Below are 24,055 nucleotides of genomic sequence, written 5' to 3' on the forward strand. Positions count from 1 at the left end.
TCCAATGTTTCCAAAACTGTTGCAAATGCCATGTCGTGCACCAATGCTAAAAATATAATCCCAGTTAAGTAATTTAAACTCAATTATTTGAACTTTGTGAATATATCTAACAGAATAAATTATTTGCATCACATGGATGGACATTCATATTTAATAAATAAAAATGTCATGCAGTTTACAGTAAAATATAAGGCAAATGTCTACCAACCATTGTTAACCCACTATAAGTGTAATTCTCTAAAATACCTTTTAGAAGTGTAATTGGTCTCTTACACAATGGCAGTCAAAGTCTTGAATCACAACAACAAGTGACCATGGGCTAGGCAGGGAGAATTTACAGTTACAGAAAATAAACAGGCCTTTACATGCTGTACAACATAAAATCAAAAAGATTCTGACACTTCAGCTGGTCAGTAGATGGACACGTATAGCGGATTCTGTCACGTGGATCAACAACACCAAACGTGGTCAAACTCCAGATCTCAGTGCAGTGGTCGCCAAGGAGAGAGCTGAAGCTGAAGTGGTTTATTGCAGCCCAGCGCCGACACGCATTCCTCTTCAACTTACTGGATTTTCAGAATCAGGGGAAGGGGCTTTGGTGTCGACACGATTCGCGGTGAAAGTCCCTGTCCTCTCCAGCAGAACACCGGCCACTGTCTTCATTTGATGTATTTGGCGACGAGGGAGGAGGCGATGTCCCTGTAGGGCGTGTCCGAGTCGGAGCGCATTGGGGGGATGTGGCAGAGCCTCCGGAGGCGCGGGGAGCGAAGGAGGAGGTTGTGTCCCAGTCCAACACAGCTGGAGCTCAGCCAGTACAGAGCCATGGACTGGAGAAGAGGGAGGAGAGAACTTAATGAGTGTCAGTCAAAGCTCTGGAAACGGAGGGCGCATACAGGTAAACCCTTCATAATGACACCTGGAAACGGAGGGCGCATGCAGGGAAACCCTTCATAATGACACCTGGAAACGGAGGGCGCATACAGGTAAACCCTTCATAATGACACCTGGAAACGGAGGGCGCATACAGGTAAACCCTTCATAATGACCCCTGGAAACGGAGGGCGCATACAGGTAAACCCTTCATAATGACCCCTGGAAACGGAGGGCGCATACAGGTAACCCTTCATAATGACCCCTGGAAACGGAGGGCGCATACAGGTAAACCCTTCATAATGACCCCTGGAAACGGAGGGCGCATACAGGTAACCCTTCATAATGACACCTGGAAACGGAGGGCGCATACAGGTAAACCCTTCATAATGACCCCTGGAAACGGAGGGCGCATACAGGTAACCCTTCATAATGACACCTGGAAACGGAGGGCGCATACAGGTAACCCTTCATAATGACCCCTGGAAACGCCCCCAAAACAGTACAGTGCTACAAAACACTGATCTAAAGCAAAGCATGTAAATAGCCTCTGCTTTTCGTATGGTCTAGTCAAACTGTGACTCTCAAACCAGACCCTCATCAATACCAACTTGGTTCAAGGGCCCAAGGTTGTCATGTGCTTTTGATTAAACTCAGACAGTAACATTCAGCGAGTCACGAGGGGATCAAGAAACCCATCAAACTGATTACGATTTATTCCTTTAAATAACACTTCAAGATTGAAATGCTTTTTGAACTTTTACAAGATAAAACTGTACACACTCAATACTGACTTATTAAGTCGCTCTGGATGTATAATAATAATATAAACATCTGTTAAATATTTTACTTCTGAGGTTTTCCCCCTTACATAGTATCCTCCTATGGTCAATTTATTTGAACACACAGAAATAGGCATTTGGATCCAATTGGGATCTTAATGAAGATCCTGTTTGGATCAAAACATTGTGTATTTTGTGCACCAGAGTTGTGGAAATTATTTTTAGTTTTTCCATCCTGCACGTGCAAGTTCGTTGTGCTAAATTATTTTCACCTTAGTCTTAAAACCAGACACAAACAAATCCCAATTAGGCAACTGTATCCATTATTTTGTTTGAAACTGTGAAAACCTCAGAACAGCATGACGTCATGGGATTCCATTTCGCTCATGGAGGCGGCATCGTTGGTCACCCACTGGAATCCCCTACGTCCCCCATAATTCCCTCTCTCAGGTTCAGGACACTTGTGAGGACGCGTACAGAAGGACCCGTTAACATGGACCAGTGCATTTTGAAGACAGAGCTCCATCACGGCTACACGCAACAGAAGACACAACAAAATGACACTCGAGATTATCCCATGAGATTGAATGTGCTTCGCTGAGAGGCCACACCAGCGTCCGGGGGCAGAGACAGATAGAAGCAAAACGAGGACGAGGGCTTTCAAAGCCCCTTGAGGCTTTGTGGGTACAAGCGGGGTTTGTCTGATGCAACTAAGTACAGTGTGTGTCTGTCTTTTGCACCAGATAAGACAGAGACATGTTGTACGGACGAATGGACTTGGTGGAACTATCGCTGGACTCCGGAGGAAAACATCCTCAGAATGCTTTCAACTGTCCCCGTTTAGGTGCGCTCATGTCGGCCTCATGCATCCTGAAGTTGTATCTAACGCGATGGGTGGATAGGAGCACGGGATCATCAGGGCTGTGCCTGTCTGGGCACGAGGAAGATGGATGTGTTGTAAACATAGGGAGGTACAGTGAAACACCGTAGTTACAAAAATAAGTCCAGATTGTGCGAATGAGACCATAACTCCACCTAGAAACAACAAAACACGCAGGTCTCTTTCAAAAATGTCACATTGGAATAATCATGCTAAATGGTCCTGAAGATTGGAAAACACAAATGACAAATCATTAGAGTACCGCATTTTCTTTTGTCAATTGTTACTTTTCATCCACACAACCTAAAACGTAACATACTGCTCCGAAAAAAATTAAGAGACCACTGCAAATTGAACCCTTCTGTTCCTAACTCAAAATCTTCCTTTTCAACTTTTTTGGAAAGGAAAGAAAAAGGTCCAGTGGTCTCTTCATTTTTTCCGGAGCTAAAAGAGTGGCTGAGGATCTGTCTTTTACCTCACACCTTAAGAAAGTAACTCTTTCACTAAAAATTATAAATAAATAAAAACTCAGTGATCGGGAGAACTTGCAAAACTCTACCCTCTTGGCCTCATCCTGACTAGAAACGTCTCTAGCTGGGACGGTTGTATCTCACCTGCAGGAACACCTACACACAGTATGTGCCAGCACTTGCAGGCCATAGTTGCAAACTATGAAAATCAGGCAAAAATATCACATTCCTGATGATCTTTCCCAGACCTTAAAATTGGTCTCCTGCTCTGTGCACTTGGATCATCTAGCTTGTGACCTTAAAGTGAACCATTGGTCTCCTGAACATAACAAGGCCAGGAGACCTCACGCAATACTCAACTACTCCTGCTCGCTCAGGTTGACTTGTAACTAAACAGCCAGATATCAACCAGTCCACTTCATTTAATTTCATAAAGCGCCTATTACATGAGCAGGAAAAACAATATCAAACCTCTACACCTGATTATTGAAGAACCCTGTAAATGACATTTGTGTAAAAGTTACTTGTTTCAGAGCAACCTACAGCAATGAGTTAGTACATTTTCATACTTAAATGTTTGTAACAGCTCCAAACACAGCAGTTGTCCCTTAGATAATAGAAAAACCATTGTGGAAAGTGATCTGGTATGATTAACAGCTTTTGTGATTACACTGTGTCGAAGGATAACATTAATTCACGCATGAATATGATTGGACAAATAAATGCATAAACATGAAATCATAAATACACACACAAAGACTTACTGAGGGCACAGTGGCGGCCAGGGGAACCATCAGCACAGAAATGCCCCTGATGAAGTGGGTCACATACTTCTGGACCTTGGATGCTTCTCTTCTCTGCAGGGCAAATATCTGAAAACAAACGGAAAGCAGGCGCACTAAGGGAAGGTTCTCATTCCTATTGGAAAATACATTCTGAAAGTACATTCTTGTTTCGAATTTCTATGGACCGGCCAGCGGGGGGTGCAGAACAACCAATCAAATCAATCAGTGCTGTATCGCAGCAGATAGCCGACCGCTATTGGTCCAGTCTCCATTTGGGTATTTCATTACACTCAAATTGACCCCTGGAGTCTATTGAGTGTTAAACACAGGTCTACCTGAAATCAAAGGGCGTCCTTGTGTAAAAACACTTATAAAACAAAGAACAGCCGCAGGGTCTGAATACAGACCGGATCAAAGCTGCCCTCTCAACGCTTTCTCTAGAATCCCTCTAACGGAGCTGTTACTCAGGATGGGTGTGTTTGTCAGCCAGGGGCCTCACCTCTGTGATCAGCAGGTTGACGAGACCCAACGAGATGGGCACTATCCAGGTGGAGTCAGGCAATGTCAGGTCAGAGAACCACAGGGCGCCCCCTACTGTCAGCTCCCCCTGCAACGCTGGGGGGTGGGGGTGGGGGGGGGGGGGGGCAATATTGGTTAGAGGAGAGGTGTGGAAATGTGATTATGCATGAGAAGACAACTGCCTGGATGGTGAACTGATTAGTCGACTGGTTGGGTGTGGAGGTTTACCAGTGGTGGCTTCAGACAACCCCAGGCTGAGGTTACGCAGAGCCAGGGAGAGGCACACCCACATGGGCAGCTGTACCCAGATCAGCACGCTGGCCTTGAAGGGGTGGCAGTTATCCCTCACGTACAGCTCGGACACGATCCTCTTCAGATTCTTCTTGAATTGGTATCTAACAGGAAACAAACGGTGGGTGGATTCAAAGAGCTACACGTGGGACTTGAAGAAAATGCCCAAAATTGGCAAATGTCCTTGGCAGAAGCCTCAGATGACCAAACAAAATGGTATTAAGCTATTTCTCTGTGCAATGTGTTTATTTCCTTGTAAATACACTATATGACACTACAGTAAATACAAATCAACAAAAGAATATTGAACTTGTTTCTGCTTGTTGCCCTTAATACTGGTTTATTAGCCGCATAACACTCTGCAAGGCTTCCTCTTAAGGTTTAAGCGTGCATTTTTGTGCCAGATGACTCATGTTGAGCAAGCAAGTCATTACATTTCATTCTGTTCACAAAGCTTCAGATTAAGAATTTATTATTTTCTTTTAACTCAACTAAAATGTAGATGTGTCATATTTTGTGTAAGCCAAGTAAATTTCGTTTTTGCTGATCTTCACCAATGGTGGCAATAAATCAAGAGTTTTATAAAATCAAAAAATGACAAATCACATAAATAGAACTACTCCACTAGTTTTGCATTTGTCAATAAACACAATACAAACCAACCTTTGCACACAATACCCGTAGGAAAATGGAATTACTCAAGCAAGACAGTTAAATTGCAGTTAGACTTGCCAACAGAGTCACTGGGAAAGTGAAGATGTTTGAGTGTCAAACCCATGAGAGATGCAGTGATTGACCAACTGAAAGGAAATATAATAAATGTATCTTACATTATAAAAATGTTTCAATGTTGTTTTGGGGTTGGTGCCATGTTCCCAGAGGCAGCCCTCCAGGAGCCCAAGAAAAAAGTCAGGTCTCTACCTGCATTTTTTGTCTGTCCAGTTCTTCTCTTTGGCACGCACAGAGATTTCGTAGTGCAGCCTCTTAGCCAGCTCCGCTATCTCCGGTTGAAGGCCTTCAACCTAGCTGGAGGAAAAGATTGGCAGGGAGGGTTGACTTTGATTCAACATAATTTAAAATTGTCTCCATCTGAAGTGCAGCCAAAATTTCTCAATTTTGTGCAGCACATGAGTAACCTAAGATGGGGTCTTGGGGGGATTTGGGCTAACCAAAGAGCCTGATACCCAGGACTTGATCTTTCTGGATATAACAGTACAACAAAATTTAAGCTGACAACTATTGTTTTCTATACGAAGTTCGCAAAGTCATTCAAGAGTGAGGGACTTTCTTCTTATGAAAGGTAAGAGCACGTGGCCAATGCAAAAAAGAAAATTATACACAAGCTACTGTCAGTGGCTCTGGACAAGAGTGTCTGCACTGCAAAATGACTTAAACGTAAACCAACCTGCTGGACTGGACACAATTCTGCATTTTAAATGGTCAAGTTTATTATACCTGGCATCAGGTGTGCATTTCTACGGTAGCTTCATCCTCCTACCTCATTTCCTTCCCTTCACCAATTTTAAACTTGTAATATCGGTGAAAGCTTGCCTCTATTGCAAATTACACAACGAAGGACACAACTAAACTATTGAGACTCAACCCGGAGGCCAACCATCTCAGCACTGCCTGTTAGGACTTGTGGTCCCCAAAACCAGCGCTAGAACAGGCACAACAAACTCTAGAACACGACACTTGGTTGTCGACGTGAAACTGACCTTGGCAACGACAACGGCCTGGTAGGCTCCAAGGGGCAGAGTGATGGCTGTCCTCAGAGCAAAGGTGGTGCACACGATGGTGGCCCACCAGGGAAGACCTGTGGCCTGATTGACCCAGGTCAACAGCTGCTCCGTCACATGGACTGGAATCGAGTCAGCTACGCCCTCGTACCAGCCTGCGCCACCGGTCGTTGACGCCTGTCTACAGAGATGGAGGCACGGCGCCGATCTGTGAAGCCGACTGGGGTGAAGGAGGGGTAACGTGTGAAGTGGGACGTGACGGTGGCGGCTTGTCGCTCTGCGGTCACTGGTGAAGGGCGCTGGGGTAACGCTTTGCGCAGGGGGTCCGGATGAGTGCCGGCTGACTTGACATAATTTCCGCAGTGAGTCAGTTCTGAGCTGCATGGTCGTCTTCAACCAGAGCATTCTAACTAATCTGTAAGAGGAGGGCATTTTGTATGAGAACACTTGACCAACAAATAGCAGAAGCAGGGTGACAATGGACGTGGGCTATCCTTATTGTGAACATACAAAATAAAAAGTGGCAAAGTTTTCTGTAACTAAGCAGAACATTTTCCAAAGTGGAACGTTTCTTCCGTTTCTAGCGAGAACGCCAAGTAGTTAAAGAAGGTTTGAGAAATCAGAGGGCATATACGTACAAAGAAATCTACAAAAAACTTTTTTGTTGATACGTTTGCTGAATACATGATTCACTTTCACAATGCCAATTGCATCAAAACTGTCCACCGGTTATGGATACCGTCCAAATCAGGAGACCGAACCGTACTCCATAATGTATTGTAAATCGTGGAATTGAGTTCAGTCGTGTAGTTTTAAAATAATTCAGTCACATATCATATTACAACGGAACCCGACTACTGAATACACTGAACCTAAAGCTTTATAGCCACTCTACAGGAGCTGATATTAGCCTGTGTTTGCTATATGTTACACATGCAGTTCGGCTAAATAGCTAATAATAACCTTCTGTCTACCGGTGATAATACATTCTCACCTTTGTTTGAACCGCTGAAGAACTACTATTAAAAGGAATCCAGTTATGCCACAACAGTTGAATCAGATTGAATTTGTTATGATTAGTTTCATCCAGTGTTTTCACCTCCATCTGCCACCAGCGTGTCGAGTAAATATGACGTCGGCAAACGACGCCGATCAGGCGTCCAGACTGAATCTCAACTCGCACACTTGTATACTGTGTAGTATGCCAGATTAGTATGCGAGAAGATTAGTTAGTCCAAAATAATAGTACGCGGAAATAGAATTGTCTACTATTCATGGTGGATGTATTCGTGCATCTTTTTTGGGGTAATCTAGACCAAAACCGTAATAACAATTCTACGATTATCTCGTCTTTTCACATGATGATAGTCAGTTATCGTCACCTATATTGATAGTTAAAAAGTTTCTTTTGTTTCAATAAGAACAAACAAAAGTATTAGTATTGCAAACAAAATAATTAATATTGAAAGCAAAACATCAACTAAAAGTATTGAGATCAAAAATATATACTGCAAATTAAATCTTTTGAAATGCAAAACAGATGTTTTTATTGAAAACGAATACAAATAATTATTTGAGAGGGAATATTTTTTTCTGGATAACGCGATTGGGTTAAAACAAATATGTTTTTGGCTGCAGTTTTTTTCCCTATCTTTGGTTACGTTACACTGGATTTTGCACTCGTTCTCTTATTTTTGCGTTAGCGAGTTTTTGACACAAATTTCACGTTGGGCGGGTTTAAGAGAGGAAATGCGTCTACATTGGTCAACATCAACAGCTCCAGTCCGTTTTCGTTGTAGTTTTGCTACATTAATAGGTAGACTGGCTATCGTGCGTGGAACTAGCGACGGGCAACTGAGGCTTTCTGAAGCTTTTGAGGCTTTCATCAAAATGGTTCGATTTTTCGAGGCTTTGAAACTCACTACACAGGGGTGTCACCTGTTGGTCAAGAATAAATATCCAATGCTGAATGATATTGACGTCTTTTCCTTATTACCCAACATGCAGTGGTTACGCATGCGCTTTCCAAAGGGAAATTGTAATGCCCGGTTCGTATCCCGTGTTCTTCTTGCCTTTCCGACTAGCATTTTTCAACTCTGCATCCGTTCTAATGTTTTGTATTAATAAGGCAAGTGTCATAAGATACACAAAATAAAACAAATTATTATACAATACAATAAACAGTATCGTTTGCACATTCATTCTTTTGAATGTCATTAGTTCTTGATAATTAGGCTGGAGACTAATTTAGTTTCATATGTTTTAAAGCATGGTTGGAAAGTGCCATGTCTTTAAAAAACAACATTAGATGGTTGCGTGACGTCCGATGTTTCAAACGTTATCAATCACGTGATATTGTTGCTTGGATACAAGCCTCGGTCCTTCCGTTCGAGCAAGCTGGGTTGAAATTTCAGAGCCAGCCGCCGAGCCTCGTATTCGCGCGTCCCATGTTTGCTGTTAAAACTTGGTGGCTGAGTGGGTTGAGCGACTGTTAGATGCTTTGTTTGGATTAGTTTGTATCTTGCCTAGTGAGGTTGTTTTGTTTCCACATGCACATCTGTACATTTACACTGAACAAAATTATAAACGCAACACTTTTGTTTTTGCCCCATTTATCATGAGCTGAACTCAAATGCTTATTTCTCTCAAATATTGTTCACAAATCTGTCTAGTGAGCACTTCTTTGCCGAGATAATCCATCGACCTCACAGGTGTGGCATATATCAAGATGCTGATTAGACAGCATGACTATTGTACAGGCGTGCCTTAGGCTGGCCACAATAAAAGGCCACTCTAAAATGTGCAGTTTCACTGTATTGGTGGGGTCCGAAAACAAGTCACTATCTGGTGTGACCACCATTTGCTTCACGCTGTCCAACACATCTCCTTCGCATAGAGTTAATCAGGTTGTTGATTGTGGCCTGTGGAATGTTGGTCCACTCCTCTTCAATGGCTGTGCGAAGTTGCTGGATATTGGCAGGATCTGGAACACGCTGTCGTAAACGCCGATCCAGGGCATACCAAACATGCTCAATGGGTGACATGTCCGGTGAGTATGCTGGCCATGCAAGAACTGGGATGTTTTCAGCTTCCAGGAATTGTGTACAGATCCTTGCAACATGGGGCCGTGCATTATCATGCTGCAACATGAGGTGATGGTGGTGGATGAATGGCACAACAATGGGCCTCAGGATCTCGTCACGGTATCTCTGTGCATTCAAAATGCCATCAATAAAATGCACCTGTGTTCGTTGCCCTTTGGGTAAACTCTTGTGACAAAACCGATGGCAGCATCTTACCACACCTCTTTTTCTATGTGATATATACGGTTGAATGAGCTATATTGAGTCAGAGACTCCTCAGACGATTATGTGTGTGTAAGCGGTTGACGTGTCTCTCATATGTGCATAATAGTTAATAAAACTTTTAGAATGTACAAAGAGAACTGTGTCTCTGTGTTCCTTACTCCGAGTGTCGATACATTGGAATTTCCATCACAATTTGGGGGCTCGTCCTCAGTTACTGACCCTGTGGTCTCCTACTTTTTGGGATTCCTCAGTACAGGTACCCGGACTTAACTTTCGAACTCGGGAGGTAAGGACACTTTGTTTGCGTTTTGGGCGCGAGTATACTTGGGGTTAGGGCTCTGTAGATATATTGATTGTATAAGTTAGTGAACTGTTGTAAGCTGTTGTAAGCAATGAAGCAAAATATTAATTGTTTGTAATATGAGCTAAAACTGAAGGTGCAAGTAGGAGAACAGGAAACCCTGTTCAAGCGGTTGCCGGGGAGAGAAAGATTTAGTATGTCTGTCTTTTGAGAAACAGGACACAGGTTAGAGACACACACACATAGTCGGACAGACAAAACAGAAACCACAAGGGGGGCACGGGGATACTTGCAGTTATCCTATAAGGAATAGAGGTGGGATTGGGCCAATGGCACACTTGCTTTGTAACTTAACGCCTCTATCTTTTGGGCGTAGTGGAAGTATAAAATTATGTTTTGACTGTTGATCCTTAGACATTGTGTGGCATCACTTGTCTCCGGAAGCTTCTGTAATAAACGGAATATGTGGTACGGTAATTGACTCCTGGTGTTTTATTCTCCTTTCCAACAAACCAACTCAGGGAAGTGTTAGACTTCAACAATTTTGGGGGCTCGTCCGGGATTGGAAAGAGGAGAAGGAATTCGATCCGGTCCAGTTAACCTACATAGGATTCAAAGGTTCCAGCGCCGGCGCATCAGAAAGGTAAGCAGAGCCTGTTATATCTAAATCTGCATATTGGCTGTGAACTAAATTGTGAACCTGTGGAAAACGTAGTGGGGACTGGGGACTTGCTTTCCTCAAGTCACAGGAAAGCAAGATAAGAGAAAGTTGACTAGGAAGGCGGAGTCACAGAGCGAAACAGACACTGAGGGGGAGGTGAAACCGTTCAAGGCAAGGGCCGTGAGAGAGTACGGAATATACGATGAGAAGAGACGACTAGGAAAGAATAAACGAGATGAGATTACAGGGGCCATAAAGAGAAGGTCAGGCCGTACTAAAGGCAGGGTAGGTGAGGACTCAAGGTCGGGGTCGGACGATAGTGACACAGTGAGAAGGACCAGAACTAGGCAGAAAAAAAGGAATTCACATAGAGGACGGGTGGTACTCATGGGCAATGCAGTAGGGAGATGGACTGACTCAGACGAAGACCCCGACACAGACAGTAGTGGAGACGGGAGTAAGGGAGACGTAGACGTATACCCTCTGCCACGTACGCCCCCACCAGAACATAAACTACACCATGACGCAGTAGAATCAATTCAAAAGACTAAAAATAAAATGTATACGCGGTCACAAGCAGGGGAAGCTGGTTGTGCTGGGTTTCAGCTGCCTCTCTTTAGAGTGGGAGGCGGCGAACCGCGATATAAACCATTAGGGCTGGGAGACGTACAGGCACTGGTAGATAAATTACCCCCGATGGGAGAGGGAGGTGGACTATGGTTGTCACAATTTGATAAACTCACAGCTGGTCAAATGTTGGCACTGGGGGACTGGAGGGCAGTAGCCGCCCGAGCCGTGTCCGCCCAGGCTATGACTGAGATAGAAAAAGGGGCCGCCACTAGGCGGAGCCCTGACGACACTCCTTTCAGTCAGGTGGTCGGGCGCATAGCCACGGCCCTGAGGGAACGATTTCCCTTGCCCGCTGGGGCCCCGATGCCCAAGTTACCTTGGGAAAAAGAGCAACACCCTAGACAGTATCTAGAAGCATGTAAGGACACATGGGCCAAACACACAGGGCACCACCCGGGGAAGGGGGGTCTGCAGCAGGAGTGGTTTAGAAGGGCGGTCTTAGAGGGACTTCCAGAGAAAATAAAAGAGGCAATGATGGCAAATCCTGACTTGCCGGGTAGTGAATCACACGTATGGGAAAGACACATAGCGCATCATTTACAGAGGGCTAAAGATGAGGAGACTGAGAAAGACAAACAGATACAGGGACTGAAAGAGAACCTGTTGCACTTACAGCTGGGTGAAGCCAAAGGGAGGCTCAATGAAGGGAAAAAGAAACACAGACAGATGGCAGCCCTAGGCTCAGGAGAACCTGACATACCCGATTTATACCCTGTTCCCACATGGGCACCCCAACCTCACGGTGGCCCGGGGGGCATTCACCGCGCCCTATCAATCAGGGAGGGGAGGTTATGGTAGGGGGAGGGGGCGGGGTAGAGGCAGAGGGGCTCCAGGAGCCCAAGTCCCATACGGAGTCTGCTTTACGTGTGGTGACCCGAACCACTGGTCCAGAGAGTGCCCACAGAACACTGCAGGGGGCAGAGGATACCCAAACCAAGGGGCAGCTCCAGTACCCAACCCACACGCCATCCCACCACCTAGCGCACCTGGACAATACCCACTCTCTTATGAGGGAGGGTGGGACCAGGCGTGACGGTCTACAGGGGGGGGGGGGACAGCGGGGGAAGGGCAGACCCTATGCTGTCCCTGAATGTCGACGGGAAGGACTTCCCCTTTCTGGTTGACACAGGTGCCACTTTTTCCACCATCACCGCCCCTCCCGTCACAGGACTACTATCCTCCAAGACAGTGGAAGTTGTGGGGTTTGAAGGAGTGGGACAGACTTTGCCAGTGACATTTCCTCTTAAAACGATACTGGGTAAACAGGCCCTCAGCCATCCGTATGTGGTGTCGGCAAACACACCAGTGAACTTATTGGGGAGAGACTTGTTGATAAAACTGGGGGCTAATATCTTATGTTCTCCAGATGGACTAACTGTCACGTTACCAGACGGGACATCGGCGGTGTGCGGACCTGAAACCACACGCAAAGGGCCCTACCTGGTACAACCGGTGAAGGGTGAAATAGCAGAGATATACTGGGGACTATTGACACCGGAAAAGCCGGACAAACAGGGCATTTTGTCCCAGTACTTCAAATGGAGGCCGTGGATCTCCCTCCTCGAGCCGTACTTTCCTCCGCCAGACCCCCCACATGTAACCCTATTTTATGACCGGCAGGGCGACGAGGTGTATAGAGAGGGGTTTGGGGATGTGGTGTGTGGGGACACGTGGCAGGTCGGGTCTAAATTCATATATGTAGGCCCTGAAGGGGTAGCGGCAGATGTCCAGTTGACAGAGGAGCAGGATCAGTGGTACATGATGGCGGAGGCACTGCATCCTAAACACCAAGCAAAAGACCTGGGGCCCATGGTTAAAAGGGCGGTCGAATGCACTGATTGGACACTCACTCAGGCGCCAAACGTATGGTACTCACCCAGCTGTAAGACGTATTGGTTAGAAGCACCAGGGACAGATTGGGTATATTTAGAGCGAAGGGAGATAACTCGGGATCATGGGAGGGAAAAGATGGATCACCCTGTAGCCACAGCCAGACTTAATGAGTTACCTGACTCACTGTGGTCCAAGGGCCCCACGGATGTGGGGCTCACCGATTGCCCACCGGTCACCTTTAAAATCGGACCGGGAGAGCCCATATGGCTGCCCCAATACCCACACAAACCAGAGGCAGAGGAAGGGTTGGATGTGACATTGAATGGTTTGTGGCCCACAGGGGTGTTGGAGGAGTCAGGTTCCGCGTGGAACACACCTATCCTCCCGGTAGAAAAGAAAGGGACAGGGAAATACCATATGGCCCATGATCTCAGAGCTATAAACAACATTTTACTCACACCCACCATACCGGTACCTAACCCGTATGTAGCACTCACTAATTTGACCCCGGATCAAAAATGGTTCACCTGCATTGACCTGGCTAACGCTTTTTTCTGTCTCCCACTAGCAGAGGAACTTCGTGATATTTTTTCTTTCACACATAGGGGTCGGCAATGGCGGTACACGAGACTACCACAGGGGTTCGCGCTTTCCCCTGGTATATTCAACCAGGTACTGAGAGAAGCGCTGCAGGGATGCTGCCTGCCGACAGGGGTAACTTTGGTCCAGTACGTAGATGACCTGCTGCTGGCGGCCCCGACGGTGGCCGCCTGCATCCAAGCTACAATGACGGTCCTCACCAGACTGGCTGAGAAAGGGTTCAAGGTGTCGAAAGAAAAGCTACAGCTGGTAAGGACGCAGGTCTCCTTTCTGGGCAGAGTAATCTCGCAGAAGGGAGCGGGGCTTTCCCCAGCTCACCGCACAACCATCCTCCACCATCCTAAACCCACTACTGTTCAGGAAATGCTATCATTCCTGGGGCTCACGGGGTACAGCCGCAATTACATCCCAAACTATTCAGGGATCACAGAGCCACTTAGAGCGCTAGTTAAGGAGCAGGGAATGCGTAAACTTAAAGCCACTCTCAATTGGACTTGCCCGGCCGACCAGGCCTTCATTTTGCTGAAACAACAACTAGCAACCGCAGCTGATCTGGCCATACCTGACTACACAAAACCCTTTTTTCTAGATGTTTCTGAAACAGGACATGAACGGGGTCCTGTTTCAGAAAAAAGGGGGAGATAGGAACATCCTTATGTACATAAGCGTAGGATTTGACAAAACCGAAAAAAGGCACCCCACCTGCACACAGCATGCAGCGGGGGTAGCGAGACTCATTCAAAAATGTGCACACATAGTGATGGGGCATCACCTTCAGATACTCACAACACACAGTGTAGTGGCGTATGTAAATTCACAGATGTTCACTATGACTTCCCTCAGGCAACAACACCTAAGCAAAATTCTCGGGGCTCCAAATTTGATTTTCACACATGAAGGGATAAATATTGCAGACCGAATGGGGACGGGGCTACCACATGAGTGCGCGCAAGAGGTAGTGAGGGAGAGTAAGACACGAACCGATCTGGAGGCAGAACCTCTCCCAGGGGCAGAGGACCTCTTCACTGATGGGTGCTGTTTCAGACACGAACAAGACGGCCTGAGGGCGGCTTTTGCGGTAGTGAAACTAACACCAGAGGGTTTAGTCACGCTGAAAGCAGAGAGGCTCGAGGGGATGCAGTCAGCCCAGAGAGCAGAAGTTAGAGCACTAATAGAGGCCCTTAGACTGGCCCAGGGAACAAGAGTAAACATTTACACAGATTCGGCATACGCAGTAGGCACAGCACACGTGGAGCTAGGACAGTGGTTGAAAGCGGGGTTTAGAACAGCAGGAGACAAACCGATTAAACACGAGGCAGAGATGAGAGAACTAGCTGAGGCCCTAGACCTGCCCGAAAAGGTAGCCATCATAAAATGCAAAGGACACGATAATTCAAATAGTGTAGTAGCTCAGGGAAACCAAGCGGCAGACACAGCAGCAAAACAGGCAGCAGGGTACACTCCGCGAGTGATGGTGGTAAGCGCAGAAGAGGAAGTGGGGTGGGGAGAAGGCTAGTGAGACATCAAAAGGGGGCTTCCCCACAAGAGAAAACAATTTGGCAACAGAGAGGAGCAACAGAGACGAGCGGGCTCTGGAGAGGGCCAGACGGTAGAGTAATACTTCCACCAGCCATGCGGGGAGATAAATTTGCAGAAGCCCACGGGTTGGGCCATGTAGGGCCAGCACAGATGTTGAGGAACTTGTGCCATTGGTGGCACCCGTTTATGGTAGACATGGTACGTAACTACACTAGGACATGCACCATCTGCACACACCACAATCCAAAACCGACGATCAAACCGTAGATGGGGGCGTTCCCCATGACGACGAGACCTGGACAAGAGATAGTGATAGACTACACGGACATGGGGGAAACTGTACGGGGGTGCCGCTACATGTTAGTTTGTGTGGACATGTTCACAGGGTGGCCAGAAGCCTGGCCGGCAAGAAGGGAGGACAGTCAGATAGTGATCAAGTGTTTAGTGAACCAGTACATTCCCAGACACGGCTTCCCAGAGAAAATTAGGTCAGACAATGGGACTCACTTTAAGAACAGTGATTTACAGAAGGTAGAGAGATTATTGGGCCTAAAACATGCTTTTGGCTCTGTGTACCACCCACAGTCCCAGGGAAAGGTAGAAAGGATGAACCAAAACTTAAAAAACAAGTTGGCTAAGATATGTGCACAGACTAAATTGAACTGCCACTGGCACTCATGACGATTCGGTGCTCGTTAAATCAAACCACTGGGTTCACCCCATACGAGCTGCTGACGGGGAGACAGTTTCCAGGACCAGCCGCGGGGCCTGCGGTCCCGGAAGGGGAAAAGTGGCCCAAAGACCATAAAGTGTATTTTGATGAATTGCGAGCTCTCGTTTCAGAATTCATCAATAGAGTCGGAGAACGGAGGGACCTGCACCCGCTGGACCAGAACCTGCCCCAGGCGGAGTGGGTGTTGCTGAAGGTCATCAAGCGAAAGTGGTCAGAGCCAAGGTGGACGGGTCCTCATCAGGTGGTGGAGAGAACGAATCATGCGGTCCGCCTGAGGGACAAAGGAGAGACGTGGTACCATTGGAGTCAGTGTACACCAGCGCAGGAGCCAGGAAGGTCGCTAACCGACCTCATCCAAACCGGGAAGGAGGAGCTTTCCCCAGCGTGGACGGAAGGAGGACCAACACCAGCCGGACCAGTGCCAGGAGCGGATCCCAGGACACGGCGGGACTACGAGCGAGTGAAGGAGACAGAGGACGGCGCCAGGGGAATACACTCTTAGGGGAAAGAACTGAAAAATACTGTAACAAAAGGGGGTATAGGACACCGAGTGGCTCATACCACTCGTACCAAGATGACAGGGTTACAGAGAAAGGTCTGGGGTGATGATAGTAGAATGAAATGGTATGTGGGAATTGGTGGAATATTGATATGTGTGTTGTATGTTGCTACAGATTTTCCTGGCTGGCGTCGAGTCTCCATTTCCACAGCGAGAAGGCAGGGGACACAAAAAGAGGACGCCTGCCTGATGCAGGGAGGGGGTATTGAATTGGATTATATCAAAGGGTCACATACTGCTTTCACGTTTGACCTATGCTCGGTCATAGCTTGCGGGAGATATAATGGCTCGTGGAGGGATTACAACCTGTATGTGTGTCACACTCCAGATGTAGATAGGATGTGTGGCCTGATGGGACGTCTGCCGGGTGAGAGGTGGTGCCCGGGATGGGACGAGGTCCGAGCGTATACGGGACAGTGGCAGCCCGGACTCCCATGGGGACCAAATGCCACTATGTGGAGCTCGTTTAAGTTCCAACGAGATTTCAGCTCCTCCCAGAATCCACTTACCTTGTCTGTCGGAGGTTGGGACACCTCTCCATACAGAGGCGCGGACAAGACATATTTGGTTCTCGGAGTGGAGCATGCAGGGACTGACACCAAAGCGTTTATTAAGATTAACATTAGGGTGCCGACCACTAGCTCTCCAGCTGTGGCAGTTACGGGGACTGTGGACACCTCAGCAGGTAAGGTGCAACCGGGGGAAGTGGTAGGGGTGGACTATACCAAATTGAAACTGTTAGAGGTGATCGAGAAAGCCACGGGGTATCACGAGAGTAATATTTGGCTTGATTGGATGTTGCAAAATGCTATAGAACAAGATTTAGGGGACTGTGTGGCATGTGCCGACCTCAACTATACACTGAGCCGGCTCCTTTGTATTCAGAGGACCCTTGGGGATATCAGTGCATGTTAGCTCTTACACATAGCGCTTCCCCTGTGAATTGCATCACCCTGGCAAGCGTGTTTCCTCCGGTAGCTAACGACACCAGGACAGGGCCGTTCACTCCCCATGAAGGGAGAGGTGGATATACCTGTTTCCGTTTCACCAGTCAGAAACCCGTGGTAAACGTTGGCGAGATCCCCTTGCAGTGGTGTAATGTTACGATTCAGAGCAGATCTATTATCGGACCCTGGGCCCGGTCTGGCCTGTATTACTATTGTGGGGGCACCCGACTCCTGGTAAGAATCCCAACAGGCACCCAGGGGGTATGTGCGATGGTACGGTTAGCAGCACCCTTAGTGCTGATAGGTGACCGAGTTAAAGCACTCCAGGCAAAAAGGAGCGATGCCCTTACTCAGCGCCGGCGTAGACATGTAATAGACCGTCGCTCACGTGATACATTCGACCTCACTGTGGACTCCCCAACCTATATAGATGTGATAGGGGTCCCTAGAGGGGTCCCCAAAGAATTCAAACTCGCAGACCAAGTCGCGGCAGGATTTGAAAATATTCCTATCCTGTCCGCTTTGTTCCCCGTCACTCCAAACAAGAATGTAGACCGCATTAACTATGTACATTATAATGTCTTACGTCTCTCTAATTTGACACGTGACGCGGTGGAGGGCCTGTCAGAACAGTTGGGCCCCACCTCGTTGATGGCGGTGCAAAATCCCATAGCCCTCGATATGTTATTGGCAGAGAAGGGCGGGGTGTGTGCGATGTTTGGCGACATGTGTTTTACTTTCATTCCTAACAATACAGCTCCGGACGGATCGGTTGCTAAGGCGCTGCAGGGCCTTAGGACTCTCTCGCGAACTATGCACGAGCATTCTGGGATAGATAATCCGTTGGAGGAATGGCTGACCTCGATGTTCGGCCAGTGTATTTGAGAGGTATTTGAGAGGTTTGATAATGTCTGTTTTTTATCGCTTTCTACATTTGGTGCTATAATGGTTACTTGTGGGTGTTGTTGTATCCCATGCATAAGAGGGCTTGCCATGAGAGTGATCTCTACAGCCATTGAGAAGACTCCAGGATCGCCATCAGGGATGCTGATGCCTCTACTGGAGCAGCATGACCCGGGAGAACTGGAGCTTGGCGAATAGGGGTGATCTCTTTGGGGAGAGATCAAAAGGGGGAATTGTAGATGTAGTGATTGTATGAGTTAGTGAACTGTTGTAAGCTGTTGTAACCAATGTAGATGTATTGATTATATAAGTTAGTGAACTGTTGTAAGCTGTTGTAACCAATGTAGATGTATTGATTATATAAGTTAGTGAATTGTTATAAGCTGTTGTAACCAATGAAACAAAATATTAAATGTTTGTAATATGTGCTAAACCTGAAGGAGCAAGTAGGAGAATAGGAAACCCTGTTTAAGCAGTTGCCGGGGAGAGAAAGTTTTAGTATGTCTGTCTTTTGAGAAACAGGACACAGGTTAGAGACACACACACATAGTCTGACAGGCCAGACAGAAACCAGGAGGAGACAAGAAGATGTTTGCGTTTATCCTTATAAGGAATAGAATTGGAACTGGACCAATAGCACACTTGTTCTGTGAATTTAACGACTATCTTTTGGGCGTAGTAGAAGTATAAAATGCTCTGTTGAATGTTGATCCTTAGACATTGTGCGGCGACACGTGTCTCCAGAAGCTTCTGTAATAAATGGACATATGACACGGTAATTGACCTGACTCCTGGTGCTTTATTCTCCTTTCCAACAAACCAACTCGGGGAAGTGTTAGACTTCAACAATGTCCTATTTTAAATGTTCAATTGGATTTGGTTAATTAATTATTTACTTTCGCTTAGTTTATATTTACCAACGATAACTGGGATTATACTTGTGTTTTTAAAACCAACGCCTAATGCTCGTTGCTGGCGTTTAAATTCTAGCCTGGTTAACTGACGACTGGGGTTGATTGATGTGACTGTGTTTAGAGATCTAGGTTGGAGTATCCTGGGGATCACTCAATGATTGTTCCTTGATTTTGGTAACTTCATGCGTCTGTTTTCTGTTGACTTGCTTTTATTTTGAGAGTTTTCCCCCCCTACTGTTGCTGTGTTGATGAGATAAGCAATTTTATTAGATGGATGGAGCTATAACTCTGGACTTTCAGTTAATGTAGGTTATCGGCTAAATTGTAGGCATGACGTCTTTTACTCCAGGCAGTCTGAAGACAATGTCACGTTTTTGTGTGGGGACTTTCATTGGCTCCAGGAAGGGGGGCACACCCCCTGGGTTGGCTTTTGCTCTAAGTTTTCCGTTCGAGTTTTCTGCCTGTCCTCACCCGTGGTAATTTCCCCTACATGAGTATATTTAGTTTTGGGGATAATCAAACATTACGTGGAAGCTACATGCGTTTTCCTCTCCATAGCCTTAATGTTGACATGTATGGTTTTGAGACGGATTGTAGTAAGGGTGGAGACCTTAAGTCATCCAACATTGTTATTTGCTAGAACAAATTTGATGTCTTTGCATGACTTATACAAGTAGCGATTTTGGCTGTCCGCCACTATTTTGAGTAACATAGACATACATCTAAAGTTGAGTATGTTCCCTAGACTTTAGGAGGTAAATTGAGTCATGATGTTTGTTTGGTCTCAACTTAGTTTGGCCATTGCCTGTGGAAATGCTAATTTTGATATGCTAATTTGGGAGTTGTTTTAATATGCTTACTTCACACGAGCGACCGTGTGGTACAGTTGTTTTTATTTCTTTTATGGATGTTTCTTTTTTTCTTTTTATTTGTGGGTGTTTTTATCATTTGAACGTTTGTTTTGGTTGCATATTCAGTTTGCGACGTTTTACTGAATGAATGTTAGATTCCTCCCAACTATCGATTTTTTGTCTGTCTGTCCTGTAATGGTTCTGCTTTCACTTGGAGTCATTTTCCGTTGACTCTGTTGTGAAAGCAAGGGGGGGGGGGGGGGTCATGATTTATGACAGGATTACAGAAGTGTCTTTTAGGTGCTAGGATTATAGGAGACTTGGAGACATTCACACTGAGTTTAATCTTGTAGAGTTATTACGCTAAATAACAGTTATGTTAGCTGACCTTCAAGATGGTGTGATTTGCAATAAGGTATTTGATCCTTTATGTGAAACAATGGTGAATTTGATTGTAGTTCTGATACAACACATTTAGATGTAATTTATATAGCAACTGTGATCTGGTTAAATGGAGAACTGAGAATTGTCCATGAACTACTTTTTGAGAGTGGTACTTCAATGTAAGCAAACTATCTTAACTGATGAGTTATTGGAACAGTAATGGGGAATTGTGTTCTTCTGTTCTTTGTGTTGGTTGTTAAACCAACTATAGAAAAGAGTGGAATTGTTATTTTGCTATACTGGCAGAACAGAAGCACCAGAAATGTTTTAACGATACTGTTATTGATTACAACTGTTCTAATCTATTTTGACAAAGGAAGTAGAGAGATATTGGAAATATAGGGTTTGAGTGTTTGATAGTGTGTGGTTCTAATGTATCAGTGAGATGCAACAAGCTAACGTAATGGACATATGTGACGGTGTACTGTGCAGTTGCAATTAATCTTCTCAAGGATAATTCACACTTCAGATACAGGACACTTGAAAGCGATTCGGCAATAGAGGACTTGTTGGAGCCCAGAGAGAGACTGAGCTTGGCTTACAAGGACAACTGTGAGGTGGCTGAGGTGAGATGGATCTCACAGACACACAGACAGACTGTCCTACAGCTGAGAGAGGAGTCTACTCTGGCTCGCTGCACGTCTAGGTGCCGCACGTCTACAGGATGTTGGTTTCCTGTAAGCTGGACTGATTTGAGTCCTGACAATTCTGCAATGTGATGGAGAAGGTAACCTCTGGTCGAGAGGATGGAGGCACTGCTGAGAGAGGAACCTGGGGTCGACGACACACGCAACAGGAGTGTGAAAGCTGTCTACCAACTCCCATTGAAGGCCTGCTGTACGACATCAAGCCTGGAGACTGGGTAGTCATCAAGGACTGCAAGAGAAAGCACTGGAGCAAGCCACACTGGTTGGGTCCATACCAAGTTCAACTGGTCACTCACTCTGCGGTCAAAGTTGCTGAACACCACACACTGTAAGAAGGCTCCATGATTAGAAGATATGGCGAAAGAATAGGTAAATTGAAGTTACCTAAGGGCGGCGTGGGTTGTGGTGCTAGTAACCAACAACTCCAACACAGCCTGCAACCATGGAGCCAGAGAGACAAGGACCATGGAACCCCTTCAGGAGGTCTGGAGGAATGAGGTGCACCATCGGGTGCCTGCTGATTTTTAAGTATTATCATCGTCATACCGATAGTGTGGATTTCTAAACCGCACTGTGATGATCATGGACAGATTGTAAATATGACACCTGATGAAGCAAGGAAAGAGACATTTGTACACCATGAGAAGATGCCCGAACCACAGATACAGACAGGGTCTGATTTCGAACAGACTTTGTTAATCTCTTGTGACATGATGAGCTGCCCCCCGGATGGGGATTGCTATGTGCTGACATGCCCAGTGTTGAAGGATAATGAGTGGTATTGGACTCACCTGTATACAGGAGGGAACTCTGTTTCCCTCACACCATTTTCTCAACCATGTGAATAGGTGGAGATGTTATGATATGTTTATTGTACTGTTAACATTTCCAAACCACTAGGAGTAATCCAGGATTACTGGTGTTTCGGTACCAATGGGGGTACCACCACTTGCAGATCACCCAACTTCCCTAAAGGTAGACCCGCTATGATATGTCCCTTAACAGTTGCACGTACTACTGTAGCTCCTACTCCTGCACCACGTCGTTCTGAACCAGGTAGAGTAAGGAGAGCACTGTTAGAGCCAGACAACATAGCCCTTAGGATAATGGTTGACTATGCAAAACACAAGAACATGACTAATTGTTGGATTTGCCAACACATCTTCACGTTCTCCTATGTTAACCCCTAACCCATTTTCAGTAGCAGACTGGCAGGCATATGGTTGGGTGGATGTGGCAGCACAAATGATGCCGCCAGATAAGGACTGTTATTCCCCATCAGCCATTCCTGACTGGCAGAGCGGGGCTAACATGGATTTGGTCTATATGGTGATAATAGAATTTAATAACCACCGTCGTCCTATGTGGATAAACATATCCAAATTATTCAGGTTAACCTACACTGAGCAAATAGGAAAAGGAGGCTTAATGGTAAAGATACAAATGTCTCTGGTGCAGACAGACTGTCGCACTAAGGAGGATAGAATCAGAACAGGTAATGGTCCAGGAGCAAAACATTTGTGATGACTTTGGAAGTACATCTAATTGGCATGAGAGGACTTTGTAACAGTAATAAATTGTAGGATGCATTCAGTAATGTGTTTACACTCTCACGTGTCGATGCTGCATATCCCATACTGTCAATATGTCACCTGAAATCATTTCCTTTGACCTATGATTTTAAAATAAAAAAAAGGTTTTGTTGTACTATGTTATAATTCAGTATAATGAACATGTGTGATCTTGGAATTTATACAAAGGTAATCATCTAGAAGAATGTAAATGAGGATCCAGACATTTCAGATTTGTTCCGTTCTATAATCATTAAGGGTAATGATATTGACTGGGTCATGTTAAAGAGTACTGTTTTGTTGCATTCTACATCCTAATGAGTGAACTGTTTAAGGATTGATACCAAGGTTTGACATGGTATCAAAGAGGATGGAGTGTTATGGAAATTTTGAACTAAGGTGCATTTGAGAAATGTCTGTCTTTCTATTGACTGGTATGTAAATCTGTACTTCGATTGTGACACACATGTCTGTATAATATCAGAGGATTATTAGGTATTTCTGCCTAGAAGAAGGATGTATTCTTTGTCGTCCTATACATGTATGAATTAGTTACTAGTTAAAGATACCGAGATGGGTCTGGTGTTTGAATAGGAGACATCCTTGACCGGCACGGGTGGATTAGAGGGGTACTCGTAAATCTGTATAACCCTTTAGTGTCCCTGTTGACTATCCAGACATTGTGTCTCCTCAGAAGTTGAGAAGGATAAGGTGGGGGGACAGCCCACCCTTTTGGTAAACTCTTGTGACAAGACCGATGGCAGCATCTTACCACACCCCTTTTTCTATGTGATATATACGGTCGAATGAGCTATATTGAGTCAGAGACTCCTCAGACGATTATGTGTGTGTAAGCAGTGGACGTGTCTCTCATATGTGCATAATAGTTAATAAAACTGTTCGAATGTACAAAGAGAACTTTGTCTCTGTGTTCCGTACTCCGAGTGTCAATACATTGGAATTTCCATCACAACTCACACAAACATACACATCAATTGTTTTTGTGCTATTAGAGTTATAAGTTCTGTTAGTAAAACATGTTTTTTGTCAGTTTAAATTGTTCATTTTATTCAAAACTGTTTATTCCTATATTCTTAAATTAAGTTATTGCATAAATTGGTAGGTTTGGATCTTATTTCTGCAGATTACCTCTCATTGTAACATCTATCCTCAGCTAGTGTTACAACTCACCCCAGTAGTGGGGTAGGTTGTAACAACGGAACTCTTTGTATTTGACATTAACTCATATAATCCGTGTTTGTGTAGTAGACATCCAAG

The 24,055-nt window shown here is 45.6% G+C and overlaps 1 protein-coding gene across 1 annotated transcript; it reads right to left on the reverse strand.

Annotated features, from left to right (window-relative positions):
- Positions 1–135: 135 nt before the first annotated feature.
- On the reverse strand, positions 136–7,496 carry LOC105007540 (cytochrome c oxidase assembly protein COX18, mitochondrial). The gene is made up of 7 exons (XM_010866507.5): positions 7,331–7,496; positions 6,316–6,751; positions 5,519–5,619; positions 4,535–4,701; positions 4,287–4,402; positions 3,767–3,874; positions 136–827 (listed from the first exon to the last, which is right to left on the reverse strand). The coding sequence occupies exons 2-7, from the start codon at positions 6,739–6,741 to the stop codon at positions 660–662; spliced, it is 1,086 nt and encodes a 361-aa protein (XP_010864809.1). The 5' UTR covers positions 6,742–6,751; positions 7,331–7,496; the 3' UTR covers positions 136–659.
- Positions 7,497–24,055: the final 16,559 nt, after the last annotated feature.

Source organism: Esox lucius, chromosome 4 (assembly GCF_011004845.1).
Source record: "Esox lucius isolate fEsoLuc1 chromosome 4, fEsoLuc1.pri, whole genome shotgun sequence".
NCBI lineage: Eukaryota > Metazoa > Chordata > Actinopteri > Esociformes > Esocidae > Esox > Esox lucius.